Source organism: Ammodytes marinus (assembly GCF_949987685.1).
Source record: "Ammodytes marinus genome assembly, chromosome: 9".
Classification (NCBI taxonomy): Eukaryota; Metazoa; Chordata; class Actinopteri; order Uranoscopiformes; family Ammodytidae; genus Ammodytes; species Ammodytes marinus.
The window spans coordinates 4,330,883-4,349,446 of record NC_137213.1 but is presented as its reverse complement, the minus strand read 5'-3'; the positions used below and the strand labels follow the sequence as shown (position 1 = coordinate 4,349,446).

The following is an 18,564-nucleotide window of genomic DNA, read 5'->3' as shown; positions in this document are numbered from 1 at the left end:
AATACTCTGAACCAAAAATCTCAACTTCTAAAGCACTTACTGTACATCAATTAACTTTCCATAATCATTCTGAGCACTGTTTTGAAGGTTAGTACAGTAAGATTGTTCATATGGTGTTAATTGTCTGATTTATGAAACGCTTTCTTCTTAAACACATGTCGAAATTGCACTTTTAAGACCTGTACATAGCTTTTTTTGATTTACAAAATGAAAGTAAATGCTGTATCCAAAATCAGTTCTATAAAATCTTTGAACACTAATATGTTCCGATTTTGATGTTGTAAAAATGAAATAAAGATTTTAACTCTGGCTTTAACCAAAATCTAGATGTTTGGTGATTCAAATGTATGCAGAATTAGTCAGATATTGTCAAATTCACATATTTATTCAAACATTACTTAACAAATTGTAATACAAAAAAGTATTGTTTTAATATAAGTGATCAACTAGCAAAGTCTTATGATGCGATCTATAAGTTAACATTTTTACCCTATTCACCTTCAGTGTCTCACCTTAAACTGAAGCAGTCACTCCTTAAACAGATGTATTGTCAGGAGTGACTAAACAAACAAAATACAGAATACAGTCTTACTGCATATTTATCAATCAGTTTAACCAACAGTTACAAATAAGAACAAACAAGCATGTCCAGGCCCAAAGTATTAGAGCGAAGGCTATCAAAAGGGAGCTGGAATCAGTGATTAAAAACCAGAAGGTGGACTAGAAGATTTCTCAGCATCTGGGGAGATAGGGTATACAACACACAGCCAAACAAAAAGGAAAAGATGACTCAAACTTGTTTATAAAGGGATCCCCTGTACAGACACATCCCATGGGAATTACTGTATGTCCATGTTAGATAATTTCTCTCTTAACTTGATTTATGCCCAATGCCAACGTGCCCCTTTTGTTGGAATATGGAGGGTGTCTGACTTTCATGCAGGAGAGCTCACTTCAATTAGCCTTTTAATTAACGATAATTACAAAACAAGTCAAAGTTGCCTTAACTAACTAACTTGGTTTATCGGCACAGCATATTCACTGGATTAACCAAAAAGCCCAATCTCCTCGCTCGTTTGAAGCGATTTCATTGCGGCAGATGCTTCCATCGCGCGGCGCTGCTTCATCGCGCCTAATCCAGTGATTTCCAATGTATGCTGCTTTTCATCGCGAGCATCGCTTTTGGTGTGAACGCACCTTAAGTCTTGGTGCAAAGTTTTGAATGATCTTGAGCATGTCAAAGAATGTTTGGGAAGGTTTGTTCCTAATGTGGTACAATAGTCTAATCGGTCTGAAATGTAGATATCACTCAGTCTTTTGGCATCTGTAAAAAAAATTATACCTTTATTCCTCACTGTGAGTCAGAGTCAAAATTAAAGCAAATTTATGAACTCTGTGAATTAGTAATTCATATTGTCTTTATTCAGCTTTGAAAATAAATGTCATCCAAAAATTATTAGTAGATACGCAGATTGTAAGTAAGGACAACCCTTTTGACTGAAATGGACAGTATAACATTGTTCACTAGCTGTGGAAAGTGATGCTCTCAGATGATATTGGACAGTGGTTTTAGATGTCAGATAAGTAATGGACGAAGATAACATAACCTCAGCTAATGATGCATTTCCTGTTAACGTCAAAATGAAAACAGTTTCTAGCTAGATGTTTGGGTCATTAAACCGTTGAGGGTTTAAGGAACATTGAAGATCAAGGCCAGAATGCTTTGGTCCTTGGACTAGCTGAACCTTTTCCACCAACACACATAACAAACAGGAACACATTTACCTGCCTCATAAAACCCTGGTCTCCTTAGTATTACCTTTGTCCCCCAATGTCAGAGAAGCACTTGAGCTAGGATGTTTCCCCCCCAAATCTCCATTCAGCCAGTGTGCTCTTCTGTATGAAAAATGGCTTTTCTTATCCACAATACCACAGTTTCTACTTGCCTGATTTTAAAACAGTCATTTTGCATCCTTGAACCCAGCTGTAAAGATAGTCAGTGATTCTGCAGATTGTTTGTTGTCAAAATCATCATCATCATCATCATCTTCAACCGCTTATCCGAAATTGGGTCACGGGGGCAGCAGCTTGAGCAGGGAACCCCAAACTTCTCTTTCCCGGGCCACATCAGCCAGCTCTGACTGGGGGATACCGAGGCGTTCCCAGGCCAGTGTGGAGATATAATCCCTCCACCTAGTCCTGGGTCTTCCCCGAGGCCTCCTTCCAGCTGGACGCTCCTGGAACACCTCCCTAGGGAGGCGCCCTGGGGGCAGTGGCGTGCACAGGTAGACCTGAAGTGGTGCTGAAGCACCTGCCCTTTCCCCCTGACCCAATCAAGTGCCCTTTTGAAAAAATAAAAATAAAAATGAAAGTTTTTGTTGTGGCCAATGCCGACATTGTCATCTATAAATGCTCAACAATTAAAAACGTTTGACAATAATGCCCCAATAAATATGCCCCCCTCCTCCTCCTCCGCACACACTTCCTTTGTCAACGTGAACGCGCAGAGTGGACACAAACGGAGGCGCGTTGCCGCAGCAGTTCACAGCTGCTTCACACACACACCTACTCCCTGGCCTGCCCTGCCCCACCAGCGAGGTAACACATACATGAATGGAGTCAAGAGTGTATTGTTTGCCCCCTAAGCCTCAGTTTCCAAGCTATAACTTGCATTTATTAGTCTCTGTTATAAAGTAGCCTCTATCATGCAGCGCCACACAGCTGAGCATAAATTAGCCGACTGTCCTGCTAGCTAGCCCAAGCTAGCCCAAAAAAAAATAGATATGACGTGATGAACACAACTAATGTTGGCAGAGTTTGTCATTGGTAGGCTACAGCATGTGAATCTATCAGTATGCTGAATATTTAGTGTTGTTTAGGTTTACTTTAGGCTATATAATTAACACTTAACTTGCAGTAATTTATTTGCTAAAGGCAATTCCCAATTGCCTGCAGAAAAAGTAGCCTTGTGCCTTGTTGTAATGTAACCAAGCAGTCTTATTCATATGGTTGGTTGGTCTCTTTTTATTTACAAATTGCAGTATAATGCCTAGAAAGGAGAGGTTAAAAAGGAAAAAGAAAGGGAGCTGCAGCAGGCAGCCCAGGGGAGCAGCTCTCTGCTCTCCTGGATGAAAGCATCCACCAGCAGCAAGGAGGAAGATGAAGATGAGAGGTCAGAGTCATGTTAACTGTTCAGGGCCTTTTAAAGCTCAGATTTTAATGTTGAACTGTTCCTCAAATGTTATTGAAATATCTTAAAAGCTGTCCACACATTTTATTTTAACTACGCAAAGTGGGTTGGTGGTACTAAATCAGTCATGAAGCTATATAAGCTAATTATATTATTTTGTCCCAACAATAAGTTATTTCTATGTTACAAGATTTACAGTAATCTTGTATTTACCTTAATAGGATATTATTAGTACGGAGATCAGGGGCCTAACAAAGACTTCAAAGAGAGAATTCGGGATAAGGGATTATTTTAAAAAAATCCGAAGCTGACTGTTTTTTTCATATATGTCAATTTTTTCTTCCTGCTTTTTGGTAATTCTGTGTCTACAAATTATTCCAGAAAATAGTACTGAATAGCCCACATTGACACAGGTGATTAAGCCTTAGCTTTCTTCTCAAAGTGCACCAGATTGATGAATTTTACTTTAAAAGGTTCACATTTTTCTTAAGTCTCCCAAATTCCTGAGAAACACTCTATGTGTGGCCGGATATTAAAAGTCATTAGGCCAGGGGGGGATTTTGTACAAGTAACCTTAAAATGATTTGGTCATTCATCGATAGAATATATTGTGCCCTTTTTTTTTGCACTGGGCACCTGCCCCCGAAAATGTCTGTGCACGCCATTGCCTGGGGGCATCCTTACCAGATGCCCGAACCACCTCAACTAGCTCCTTTCAATGCATGTTGTCAAAATCCATTTAGTCAAAATCATTGAATATCTCCTCATGATCCGCTACCTGTCCGTACCGTACTAAGACATAGCCTAGGTTCTGTTAACGGGTATGTAAGCAAGCAAAGGGGGCCCACCGTAGCTGGCAACATGCCCATTTACAGAGCCTATAGGCTGTGCATTAAGACTGGATTTTCTTTTCAGCGTAAACACAGTACTTGCAGGTAGTGGATCCTGAGGAGATATTCACTGATTTTGACAAAAACTGAATTTGACAACAAGCGATGTGCAGGATTTCTGACTCCACCTGTTTTAGCAAATCTAGTTAAAGGTAAAAAATTAAAACGTATAATGGTAATCCTTAGGGGTCAGGGTTAGCTTGGCCTGTAGCCAGCTGCTCCATGACAATGTGTCCCAGTGTCTGCTACCTCTGTGATTCCCAATCTTCCAAGTCTGCAAAGTTTAGTTCGGGCATTGCCCCAGTCAAGCCCAAAGAGCTGACCGACCCGGCCAAGGATCCGTGGCCCTCATAGGCATATGTCTGCAGGGAATCATAGGGGGGCCCCCTTGTGTCGCAGTCTGCTTCAGACACCTTCTGCTGGATGATCTGCTGGATGATGTCATGACCATCCAGAAGGAGCGAAGGTGCCGACTGGCTGATCTCTCGAGGAACGCAATCAATGACAAACCATGTAGGTTCCGACTCCGGGCTGTAGTTCCCATAATCCACCTCATGTGCTTTCCTCCTCCTCCTCACCACCACAATACCCTCCTGGTCCTCCTGGAGCTGATCCTCCTCTGCGTACGGGCTCAGTCCACAGCCCAGGTAGGCCTGGAAAGCCCTCAGATGCTCTGAGGCTTTGGGATTTCTAAGAGCACTAATGTCAAAGGCCTCTGTGTCCTCCTCTCCACCTCCCTCGTCGTCATAGGTCACCACGTTCTCCCGGATGTCCTCTTCAGAGTGGATCAAGGGCTCTTTGCTGGCCTTCTTGTTCCGTAGCTGCGTGAACAGCATGACAATAGCTGTAGGGAGATCGGAGATAGAAGGGAAAGTTTAGTTAGTCAATTGTTGAAAAAAAACATGTGTTCTGCCTCTACCTTTCTCTACAGGAGCAAATTAATCAGATTTTATCTTAAGTCTCTAGAAACAGAATATACAAATGACTTCAAAAGTACAGCAGTTTGTGGAGGAAGAATGACATAATGAAATAAATTAGTTATTTCAAATAGATACATAGTTGACTTAATCAGAAGCTTCATGTACATCAGAAATACACTGAACACATTTCCTGTGGTGTTCTGAAAAATTGGTTCATCTTCCGTTGAAATTCTTTTCAGAAATCTTTCACAAAAAAGGAATTGTCTTTTGTCATTGAAGCAATGGTTACTGTATAAGTAAGTTATTGGTTTCTATAGAGGTTCTCCATCAAGAATTTTCAATAGATACTTTTCTAAACGGGAGCCAATGAGAAGTTTTAAAAGCACTATGTGAAAATTTTTGATTTTTCGACCTTAATCAATCGACTGATAGTGTCAAAAATACAATGGAGAGAGGGCAATGCCCTGCCTCTCTACCTTCCCCCAAAAGATCTGAACAGTGGAGTGCTGAAAGTAAAGGATAGGCTACAATCTGGCATATTTACGTGTACTGCTGGACATGTTCATTAATGTGCACTGTCCTGAAATGAATAAATACATTTAAACTTTGATAATTGCATTTTTCTACAAACTCCCTCCAGATATAGTGCACTAAATACACCTTAAAGTGGCTATGAGTAACTGGCGGCCCCTTTGGACAAAAGCGGTAGTATTTTTACGACGCCAGCTGTCGTAAAGCTGTTTTCTAGCGCGTGCCGGCCGTGCGAGTGTCAAATGATTAGGACGCAATATAGTGCGTGCATGTTTGTGTGTTGAAAGTGTGAGGGCACCGACTTTTTTCGGCTCTGTGAGAGTGGTTAGTGACACTGCATCAACTAATGCCAGTCAGTATCACACACACTTGATTGCAATGAGTTGATGCAGGTTCACTAACCACTCTCACGGAGCTGAAAGATTCCGTGTCCTCAAAGAAAGCGAATGAACGAGAGACAGCAATATGGATCACGATGAGGTAATGTGTTTATGTTGTTGTAAATAATGACTATTTCAGATGAATAATGGTCATCTGATGATGGTGAAGCAAAGTAAACTTTGTTTTAGTAGCATACCGCTCATTCATTTAGGAGTAACACTACAGTCTAGTTCGCTCCCGTGAAATTGTGTAGGCTACACGTTGCTTGTCAACGCCCTCCCGCCCGTCTATCACTCTCCCATTTAGCTTTTCTTCATTGCATTTTCTTTTTTTCTTTGATGGTTCAGCCCCGTTATCAGTCATTATGACGAAAAATAACTGTCTCAAACAAGGCTCCTGCTCCCCTTCCCTCACCTGGAGGTATAGGCTTCTCAAATTGCTTTGCTGCGCTACACTGAAATTTGCGACCAATACGAATATGTGACCATGGAGCCTGCATGCGCAAACCGAAAATCGGACTGGGTGTGCGACCAGACCAAAAGCAGTAATAAAAACTATATAAAAACGTCTTTCTTTGCACTGATGGTCTCGTCTGCTGTTAAAGGTAATTTATGATTATCAGAGGAAACATGAGGCTGTTTTAAAAATATTTAAAAGTTACTCGTAGTGGCTTTAAGCAGCAGCATGAAGGTTAATTCTTGACCTTTGGGAAAATTGTATCCACAATGTAAGAAAAAAATAAAATAGTCTCAGCTCAAATGTCACTTAATTAGCTTTGAGAGCTATGGAAGCCATTTCATGTGGATGGTTTAATGATGTTAAAGATAACCCAAGGGAGCACATTGAGCATAAATTACAGATCTGGGTGTCTACACACTCGTTACTGGAACCTGCAAACACTGCAAAGGAGACAGCATGTGTGATATATAAACAAGAGTTGTGATTTAGAAGCTACCAATTGAAACTTTCAGCCAGGGTATGGAGTGAATATATAGCAAAAGTGTACATGGATTATATTTGCCTGCACATTCATAATAATAACAACCTCATTTGGTGCATCAGTCAAACTCAAAATTGTATTCAGTTATTATTTAGTTTTTTTACCATCATTGACAGTTGAAGTGATAGTACATAGTTGAAATGGGGAGAATAAAGGGGATTACCTGCAGTAAAGGTCCATGGGTCAGATTCGAAGGACTGAGCCTATATGATACACGCTCTACCAACTACGCCATAGAGCACCCCTGCTGAAAACTCTTAACTGTTAATCTTCTGTTAGGGTCATTCACCCTCCAGTGAAATGAATAACTTCAGGTCTCCTTTAATCATGTTAAATTGGATCACTAATCATAAAAAAATGGATAGCACCAATTTTATACCAGGATTGTCAAATTTAAAAGAGCTAGAAAAAGCTATGTTTAACGCTACACTTATATTAGGGCTTTGACATGCAAGTATTGGGACATCCTAAATCTTTTTCTGGCATACTAATTAGCATGGAGTATTGGAATATTGGAACACAGCGATAGATTTGCACCCACGTCCTCACCTAGTAATATGACAATACACAGCAGTATGGCCACAAACGCCCCAGTGCTGAGTCCAGCTGAAGAGAGGAAGGCCTGGGCCTGGCAGACGTTGTTGTTGCTGATGCGGCCTCCTCTGCTCCTCTGACAGACACACAGCCTGAGGGAGAGGGTCGCTGTGCTGCTGAGAAGAGGTTCCCCACCGTCACACACCACCAGCACCAGGCCAAACAACTCCTGCTCTCGCTCCACGCTGAAGCTCTCGCGCCGGGCAGAGATGATACTGGCGGTGTTGTCTGGGGCAGAGTGTGGACAGGGTGGAGGGGAGAAGGATGAAGGGAGAAAGGTAAAGGAATGGTCTAAAAAGGCATAGTCATGTTGCTAGCTATGTTGCCCAGCCCCCTTTGTTTAAATACCCCTTGTTTACATACCAGTTTACAGAGAATTTTTTTTCCAGCTCACACACAGTACGTAAAGTGAGCGGATCGTGAGGGGATATTCCCTGATTTTGACAAACAGTGATTTTGACAACAAGCGTTCTGCAGAATTGCTGACTCCACCTTTAACCTACCAAGCGCACAACACTTTGATAAATATGAACATATGGTTACAGTTAAATCACCTGAACAATCAAAACCAATGTCTAGTGCGTTCACACCAGATGACCAATCACAAACATGGACATGTCTACCAGAGCTGTATATTTTGCACAATATGAGCAAATTATATATAGGGGAAGGTGGGGTGATTTGTGCAACTTTTTACTCAAAGTGATTTTAAAGTGAGGCCTTGACAGTTATGTCTCCAACTCAAATATGTACATATATTTCAGGATGTTGTGCATCCCTGGCAATAAAAACTTTGGATCTGGAATAAACTGTTTAAGAAATATAGCTTTCGGAAAAAAAGTTGTCTTGTCGCACAAATCACCCCACGTAGTGGGGTGATTTGTGCGTCATTGTGTCACAATGACAAAGTCACCATCATCATCTTTCTGGCCATCTGAACTCTCATCAGTGGTGTCGTCAAGTGGAATTGAGATGTCACTCTCTTCTGAGCTACTGTAGACAATCACTTTCTTTTGGTGACCAGCGTATACAGCCATGCCACTGGCACAACTCTCAGAAATGTACTTTGCACTAGTTGCTCCGTGCTTGTGGAACCAACTGCCACCTGACAAATGTGATTCCCCCTACATTTCTGCCTTTAAATCAAGGCTCAAAACCCATATGTACACCCTGGTGTTTCCTCCCCATTAACCTCTGCACTACTTACTTACCTCTGCACTACTATCTGTGTTTATGTGGATGTATGGGCTTTACGTCTTTTATTTTGGTTATTGTTATTTTACCTTCATTGTTTACCTACTGAATGCACTATGTACAGCACTTTGGACAGTGCAAACTGTCATAAATGTGCTTTTATAAATACATTTTACTTACTTACTTACTTATAACTCACCCAGGCCCTTGCGCACAAATCACCCCATCCCCAGAATTTTGGATAATAGGCATGATGCAGCAATTTAGGGTTGACATTGTGCTAATTATATAGACTCAAAGTGTAGCATACCAAAGCACTAAAACATGTGTCAAATGTTTTCAAACGTGTCTATAATTGTTCAGACACAATAATCAAAAAACCTTGATCATGGAAATTTTACTTTGAAAGGCAAAACACAGTTTTTTGAGCTTAAATGTGCTTATATCTTATTCCTTGTGTCTCCCTTCTTTACAGGATGAGTCAAATGGATGGCTCTTCTTAAATATGTGGTCACATTTCCAATTTCTTCCACGGTTTTCTAGAAACAATGGGTTTTGCAACTTCCAAAATGCACAAATCACCCCACCTTCCCCTATATATATATTTTTTTTAAAGATATTTTTTGGGCATTTTTATTAGTGCAGAGAGACAGAGGTGAAATGGGGCAGAGAGGGGAGTGACATGCAGAGAACGACCGCGGGTGGGAATCGAACCCAGGTCTGCTGCTGGGCCCGGCCCGGGAGGGGGACGCCTTACCAACTGAGCTAAAGGCGCCCCGAGCAAATTATATTTAACAGATATGAAGATTTACAAAATATTATCCAGGCTAAAAGTAAAAGTGTCTCAGCTGCCAAAGTTAGGAAAGACGGCTTGCCAATGAAGTTAACAGGATTATTAATAGTAATTGCCTCATCCAGGCTTGATTAGATCTGACTATAATTACAGTCATTAAATGAATGTGCTGTTAAGATATATTATCATGGTGTTTATTTGAACCTTATTCCCTCAGCTACAACCCCAACAGTATTAAACAGTTATGTATGAAAATAAAGAATATTATAAAAACAATGTTCAAAGCGGTGAATAGGCTTACCTACACATCTTACATGGTCAAAAAGTATAAGCATTAGTGATGTAATCAGTCTGGAAGGGGATCATATTTATTGATGTATTTATTTCTCTACAATTGATGGGTGTACGTTGCTGTTGCGACCACCACCCACTTACACACTGCTGTCCCATACAGCGGTCACACTAAGCATCCTATCACATACACGTCACTGTGGTTACTGTGCTATAGCAGGACATGCAAAGCTCTACCTGATGTTTCCCAAAAGAGAACACTAATGAATTATTTGGTCATGCTGACACAATAGTGAGGCTTATTAATGAGTCATCATTCAAAATAATATGCACATTCAGGGGCCAAGCAGTGATTGTAGAAGTGTTATTTATCAATGTCTTCACTAGGGGGCAGCATTATCAGCTGTAAAAACACACCTTGCCATAACATCAGCCTAAAAGATTGTTCCCTTGTACACACCCAGCAGATGTGTATGTGTCCACCCGATGTAAATCAAATATCTACCATCCTTCAGATCTGGTTTGGTGAGAGTGCTGAGAGTAAATAACAACAACAAGGTTGAGGGGAATATTCCCAGATATCGCAATCATAGTGGCATTCAGGCTGTGTCTGTAGTCTCACCACGACCAAGTTTGTGACGTCAATCACTAACAACATGTTGTACAATGTCATAAGCATGGTAGAACTCTCTTGGCAAATAATATGAACTGGGGAACCAGTGTAATGTAAGATATACACCCACACTGAAACACAATTTTACTTTGATAATGCCAGGATTTAACCATTTGTTGTGAATGAAAATAACAGGTGCCCCACCTTTCCCCTTTGCTATCTCCATGCAATGTCTGTCCACCTGCACAGTCTGGAAGCCTACTGACACGGATTCGGGGATGTCTTTGTTTAGCTATGTCTCTGTGAAACAAAACACTATGAGGTATTTCAAGCAATCGCACAATAATCTGTAAACAAAGCGAGTGGAGTATGTGTGTATCATCTAGTGTATGTATTGTATGTCTTTTAAATGGAGCTTGAGTCTAATAATAAAGTTGATGATGATCACACTGTTCTCTCCCAGAGTGCCTGTTAACCAGCCAGTAATTATAGGAGCAGACAGGGTGACATGACATAAAGTGACTCTGTGGGTGCATGTAGCTCAGTCCTCGGTGTTAGCCTGTGTACATCTATCTCAGAGCCTTCAGTGTGGACTGGACAGGTGATAGTTTACCTCCTGGACACTGCTACAGTAGAACATATAGGCCTTCTTTGTGTTTCCAAATTATTATGGAAGTCAGATACAGCCCTTGTCTCTTATTCTTTACCTTCCCTTCCACCACCTCTACATCTGCCTCAATTCATCTGGGATTTCAGGAAAAAAGATCCGGAAAAACAGAGAGCAAAGAGAACCGGAAATATATTACACCTTTTTTAATTTAAAACTAGGTTAAAATAAATCATATCATGTTGGTGTGAATGTGTGACACATTCAATGTGTGAAGTAACATTATAAATTATCACAATTGTTTTCATTTATTAATATAACAATGTATTTAAATGTATGTCACACTATACAAACGCTCAGCATGTTAATAATATGGCCCTGTAGCAAGTGCAAGGGATTGAGCCTGGTTATTGTGACACAGCTAGTTAGCAAACAAATGGAAGCAGGTGCTGAGAGAAGCTAAACTGACAGAGATACTGTATGTTGAATATGTATGAAGAGTACAAGCACTGTACGACCAATGTCAGCTAGCAGACAGTGGCATGTGTATTAATGTGTGGATGCGTTTGTGGTTTTTGTAATATATTCAGGGTAAGCCAGAGGGACTTTCCAAAGAAGAATATAAAGTATATGCATCAGGCCTCTGGGTGTGCACACACATGCATATGCACAGTCACCTACTTTCACCTGAGGAGGGAGTTAAACAGAAGACACAAGAAACACACCACACTGTGTCTGTTTCTGTCAGTTTTAAAAGCAACTTGAAACACACATTTAACATAACAGTTTCTCAACATACTTTTTGTGTTTCTTTCCTACATACAGCATCACAGGCCAGGCCTCACTAGTATGTGAACAGACCAACAATGTACAATAATGCATTCGAACTAAGGATCACATTATTAGGGGGAATAGTTGCAGTCATATCTACCTTAGTTCATGTGGGGCTTAGCTGCTAATTTTCCATAACTGTTTAAGCATGTCCAATCATCACAAAGCCTGATACTTATTTTGGCACGTCTGTAGCAGTATTTTCGCAGGAGCATTTTTGAACCAGGCCAATATGGGGGTGCTGCAAATATTGGGCTGGCTATTGGCAACGGGCGGCAGGTACTTTCAACATTTTCGCATCAATTCTTTAGTTTAATATACCCCTCGGTAAGTGATTCAAATCAACAACATACAAGAGGTTATATGGGCAGCGGGTACATGCTGGGACTGACTAGAATGCGTAAACTTGATCCCCCAAACTTTGAGAAGGAGTACATGAATTGAACCAAGAGGAGATTATTGTTGGCTCACGGAATGAGTTCAGATGAATGAGGACAACAACACACTGACTGATAGATGTAACTGTGCAAAGAGTGTTGTCAACAACTGCTCTTTGCAGTGTGTAAAAACTATGCAGTCTCTCTTTTTGCTTTAATGTGTTTGTTCGGTGGAGTTTGTGTGTTTTATACTTCTCTGTGTTGGTTTCCTTAGTGAATATTTTTGTTGCTCAGTGGCAGTGTTTAGATTTTAGTAGCTTAATGATGATTGTTAAACCCAACTCTCTTTTTATTTATTGTTGGTCATTTAAAAAAAAAAAAAATTGTCTTTTCTTGTTTATCCTAATGGACAAAAGATTTGTACAGGGCACAACAAACCAAATACTGTATCCAGAACAGTCTCTTTTTTCCATGCATACAGTGGCATGTTTCAGAATATCCGAAGGTATATGCAGATATACAGTACAAGAATGGTTGAGATTCATAATCCGACCAATGGTCAAAGCATCAGTCTCAGCCCTCACACAGCTAAGAGATGCACCTGGGCCAGAAGAAGAGAGGTACCAAACGGACTCCCAAGAAGGTATGTACAATGGCATTCAAGTGACCCATGCAGGCGACCGGTCCGTTCAAGCCTTCAAAAATGTCCGAGCAAGCTACATCCAACACCTGATAGATGCTCTACGCGACCGCTTCCCTAACGATTCCCTGGATCTGCTTAACTGCTTCGAGGTCCTCCTTAATACCTCCCGATACCCACCACAGACAGCTGGTAAGTAGGCTAGCCTATTTGATTACGTATGATGTAAAACATATAGCCTTGTTATTAAACAGAATATTATTTTTAAATGACCAAACATGCTCGCATATTCTGGTCAATAATAATAATAGGACCATAGGATTTAATAGGCATAATAATAATAATAATAGCCTAATACAGTTGGCCTAACAATACCCTTATAATAAGAGCCATAATGCAAACTATAACGGAACTCGAGAGCTATGACCTCCGCTTAATTCTAATCTGATACACAAATGTTGTGAGTTTAATGGGTTATTTAGCCTATACTGCAACCGTCAAAATTGTGGTAAATATCGTCCGTGTTGCATAGGCTGCTGACAGATAATAAGGAAAAGCGAGACAGTAGGCTTATGTAGGCCTAACAAAACTGATTTGTACAGTGTTAAATGCACGTTGGAGACACCGAGGAATACTTTGTTTAAAGTTGTTTATTGGCTTTTTTTTTAAATATATAAAAAAAACACCGACTGATTGTCTCTCCGTTCCCTCAGCGCTTCGGGAGTATGCAGAACCAGCCATCCAAACCATGCTGGGTCATTTTGGCCAAGAAATTGCAAGCGAGGACGAGTCTGCACCAGCCACCACATTCATCGATGCCACAAGCGCACAGCGAGATGCCATCCCCATGATCACAGCCCTCCGCAGTTACGGGGGCTTGAATTTTTCAACGGCCTGCGAGATGCTCATTAGGGATTACGCGGAAATCTTCCCAAAGTGGGTCAAACTGGCAAAGTTAGCCTGTGTTATCCACGTCTCCAGTGTGCCAGCAGAGAGAGGCTTCTCCCTGCAGAACCGCATAAAAACCGCCCAGTGAAGCCACCTTCGGGAAGGAAGAGTCACAAGGCTTATGCCATTGCAAGCAGCAGAGACACACTCGAAACATTTGACTTTAAGTCAACAGCGGCATGCTTCAGAGCTGCCAAGTATCGAAAGAAGTAAAAAAATAAATAAAATGCCAGAAAAAAGAAGAATGCAAAAGTTTGGTGATGTCAATGGGTCACAGGCTTGATGCGGATATTGCAAGCAAAGGATTTGTGACAAAATATTACGTTTTATTCACTTTAATTTATTTAAAGTCTATCTGTTCCAATACTTCTGCTCGCCTAAAAATGTGGTGTTCCTTTACAAATAATGATATCTTCTCAGTTGTGTATCAGATCCAGATGTAAATACCTGGAAATGAAAGCTGAAATGTTGAGCTATTGTCTCATATTCATGTTTTGGTGTCAAACCCAAATGTTTCTAGTCTACAGCAAAATAAAGGAATTGGCCTCACTGTTCCGATACTTATGGAGGGGACTGTAGCCTGTCTATTAATTGTTTTAATTGCAATAAACACGGACAATATCCGACCGCATTTTTTCCAATTTGCAGTTACAATTTGCAGTTACAATTAAACCTTCCAGGTCACATGACCGGCACCAATTTTTTCTAGCGGAAACCTTGCCATAGACAAAGAAGAGGGATGTTGAATGACAAAATACCATCAATCCTTAACCAGCCGGGTGTCCGTGTGTTTTTATCACTCATTCGCCATTCGCCGCAGAATTACATTTCAACCTGACAGAAATCTCCTGTTGATAAAAAAAGAATGATATACAAATAGGTTTATTAATCTGAATGCATAGCATGTTCACGATGTGTAAGGTGAGAACTAGGCTACTGATCAGATAAATGATCGATCAAACGTAAAATCATCAGGAAATGATAAAAACATCCCGATGGAGATTTCTATGGAGTGATTTTGCTTTAAACTGTACAGGGGCGCGTTGTGACAGTGACACGCCTCAGTTTCTGTGTTGTATGGAAGCACAAGTAAACAACAACACAAACTGCCTGCAGCCTTAGGCTCACAGACCAGAGGGGTATACTACGAAGCGAGATTAAGGGCTGTGCGAGGTCTGTTGAGTCTAAAGCCAGAGTTTTCAGTATCACGAAAGGTGGCTCTCTTTTTACCTGGCTAGATCACCGTGGTAACAGAGGCTGCACGGCTAACCTGCCCAGACCAGTTTTTGTTCCAGAGTTTGAGTTTAAATTCGGCTCTTAGAGCGCTGCCCTTTAAGGAAACTACACATTTTGAAATCCCGCGGACCTGACTATATTGTCTGAGCGATACATTCTCACTGAGTAAACTAGTTAAATCAGTAAACGTATTGATCAGTAAGTTAAATGAACGAAACGAAGCCGTGACATAAGGCTTACATTAGAGTTAACTGTAACATCGCGCTGCGGCTTTTTGCCACATGCATAGTTATTGATGCAGAAAATGTAAAATATAGCGTATGCAGCGCCACTCTATGCTCTCATCTCAAATGATTTTACCTGGCGATCTACACACACTGGCTTTTAATGAAGCGTTCTATAAAATCACAGGTTGCAACATTATTTCACTGTAGGCTTCTTTCTTTTCATCAGTTGCGATTACAGTTGGGACGTGACAAGTGACAGCTGTCACAGTTCGGCCATCGCTGCAGACTCGCAGGTTAAGCTTCTCACAGTAGATTCATATTTGTCCGGAAAATACAGGCTAGCCTACAGGTTTTGTATCTAGGCTATTTATTTTAATGGTATTTATAAGATGCAAATAAAGGGCTATTAGCCTAAATCAAAATAAAAATTGTATTAATTTTGATGTGGCCCAAAACTAACGTGATTTTCCACATAGGCTATGCTATTCATTAGGGGACAGTGTCAGACTTAAATCAGATTCTTAAGTGTAGGATTATCAACTAGGCTAAATGGTGTACTGTTTAAATCCGAGTTCAACCTTAAATTGCTTTATAATGTCACGTTACGCACTGCGAGAACGATCTGTAAAATAAATTAATCAATTCAATAGCCCAATTTTCTGTCAACATTCCACTCTCTCCTTATTTGCAGTAAGAGTTTTTTTCGGCTCTTTGTTTTCTGCTGTTCTGTGATAATTCAGACTGACAAACTCTTACTCTTGAGTGAAGTCAGCGAAGTCAGCTGCTCGCAATCAGTCCGTTAGTGTAAAGTTAGCGGCACAAGATCAGTCCAGTCTGTGCGGAAGCAGAGTCAAATGACGGCCAAACGCCCCCTCTCATGGGGACGCGCACAGAGCCTGAAGCTGAAACCCTCGTTCAACATAATAGGTTGATAACTGCCTTCGTGATACCGGTTAGCTCTGAGCGAGGGTATGTGTTATGTTGAACCAGATCAAAAAAAGAGAGCCGGGCTCTGTTGAGTTTGCTTTGAAGTATACCCCTCAGGTGTCTAACGTCCCTGTCCGAATCCTGTGGTTGTGTCTCATTAACTGAGACGTCTGTCAACTCTCCTCAGTCAAGTATCTGTCTATATGTCCACTTTAGAACGCAGTGTGTTGACACCAGGAGAGATGGAGGACACATTTCTTTTCATGGAAAAGAAAATAGAATTTGACAGAGTGAGAGTGATGTAAAGCAATACAGGGGGAGTCACAGAGAGGAGATGGGTTAGCACATGAAAAGGCCGCAGACCCAAGAACATTACACATCCTGCCATGCATACCGGGGAACTAAAGGATGACCTTCCCCCCCCCCCCTCCAGTTTATTCAGCAGTGATAGAATCAAAAGCTAAATGAGGAGAGGAAATAAATAGAAATACTCTGGCAGCTTGGTAACCAAGGCAACAGCACCATAGGTTATCTCTTGAACATGAAAGCAGTTTTGCAGCTTAGCATCCCCTGGAAAAACAGACCTGAGCGCAACATTTTCTTTCAGTTCATGGGGATGTTGCAATGAGGGATATCAGAAAAGAAAAAATAGAATTACAACTGAATGTCTTTTTAGCGGTCCTTTCTAATATGTGTGCACACCACTGACTTATGTGATATTTGATATGGACATGTGCTGGATGCAGGGCTGTACGCTTATTTTTTCAGGTGGTAGCACTGGTGCTAGCAAGCAAAAAAATTCAGTAGCACAAAAATAAATTTGGTAGCACACAAAGTAGGCTATGATTGAAAACTTGCATAACCTTAACCCTTGCATTTTGCTCTAATTACCTTTGAGCATGTCATCCTGGTCTCATTTGAGATTCACAATTAATATGATATCCTAGTGGGTGCAGTAATAATTGTAGAAAAATTAATAGGGGTGCACTGATTGCGATTTAGAAAAAAGAATCTAACCTGCCAATTGCAATTTTTTGCTGATTCAGAATTATTATTATAATGTCCTTCTGTTAATTAAAATCAAACTTTAAAACATTAAACATAGCCTATTAAATAAATAAGTATACATATTGGTACAATTTAGGATAAATTAAATAGGTTGTTGTGAATGTGTTGGGAGTAGCTTTTCAGTGGCTTATTTAAAACTTTGTAAATAGACTAGGCTACTGTTGACTGCTCTCTGCAGCTGAATGAGTTGCCTTTCAAGCTAGAAAAAAGCGCTAACTTCCTGTTCTTACCGGCTTCAAAATAAAAGTCAACTAACGTTTGGCTAATAACAGGCTTTTAATGTGAAGGCGCACAGGAAATGTTCTGTTTGTACACGAGCTAACTTAACTGCGGTAATGTGCTGTCTCCTTCCGGTAATTGCCGTTGGTGAAGTTTTTATACCTAGAATCGCTGCACCCGCACAGATCCCGAGCACACATCTTTCACCAGCCAAAGTGGAGGGTGGACTCAATAACTTACTTGCCTAAGACTCATTTACCCGCAGTGTTAATGTAGAGCCCTCTAAGCAGTGTTGTGCATCTCTCCTCTGTGTTTCAAAGAGACAGCATCTGCTCATTATCAACCTGTCGCACGAGTGCTAATGGGTTCGTATTCATCATCGCACGTGATCAATTTCAGTAGCAAATGCGATCAAAACTGTCGCACTGTACAGCCCTGGCTGGATGCTTTATGTACAATGGCTCACGGGCTGCTTTCATGCACTCTGTTTTGCATGCCTATGGGTATTTGTTGAGCGTGGATTTGGTGTCAGATTTATGATTCGCAATGTGATCGATCTATTATTATCTATTTTACTTCTCTTTGAAATTAGACATTTATTAAAGTATTGCAGCTATAACTTTACAAAGTCTATCGTGACCATGGATGGAAAACTGAAGGAGGGGTGAGAGAGAGACGGACGGATGTGTCACATTCAAAACAAGAGGTCTGATGTTACTAGGTTTAATAAAATTAATGATCTAGGTTTAAAATGCCAAATATCAGGGAGAAATCCAAATATTTTGTGTTCACCCATTATTATTATGGTTATTCCTTGTCATCAAATCCTTTGAGAAACGTATTGAACTACTTTTGCAGCAGATGACATGGCAACCCAAATCATCACTGACTTTTGAAACTTGACAGCAACTTGGATGTTGTGTCTCTCCACTCTCCAGACTGTGGGACCTTGATTTCCAAATGAAACGCAACATTTCATTAGGATCAGTGATGATTTGGAGTATCATGTCATCTGTCTCTGTTAGTCCACTGTGTTATCAAGTCCAAAGTCAACACAGCCGTCTACCAGAAGATTTTAGAGCACTTC

General features: G+C 40.7%; 2 protein-coding genes across 6 annotated transcripts in view; one reads left to right on the top strand and one right to left on the bottom strand.

The window, feature by feature from the left end:
* The window catches only part of atg10 (ATG10 autophagy related 10 homolog), a 341,626-nt gene that overhangs the window by 209,819 nt on the left and 113,243 nt on the right, over nt 1-18,564 (top strand). The gene's annotated exons all lie outside the window — the stretch shown is intronic.
* Nucleotides 4,263-18,564, bottom strand: part of LOC307256063 (cadherin-18-like) — a gene marked incomplete at both ends in the record, with an annotated part of 184,029 nt that continues 169,727 nt past the window's right edge. The window contains 3 exon segments of the mRNA XM_080034929.1: nt 4,263-4,325; nt 4,329-4,924; nt 7,462-7,734. Of these exon segments, the coding sequence (XP_079891055.1) occupies nt 4,263-4,325; nt 4,329-4,924; nt 7,462-7,734 (932 nt within the window).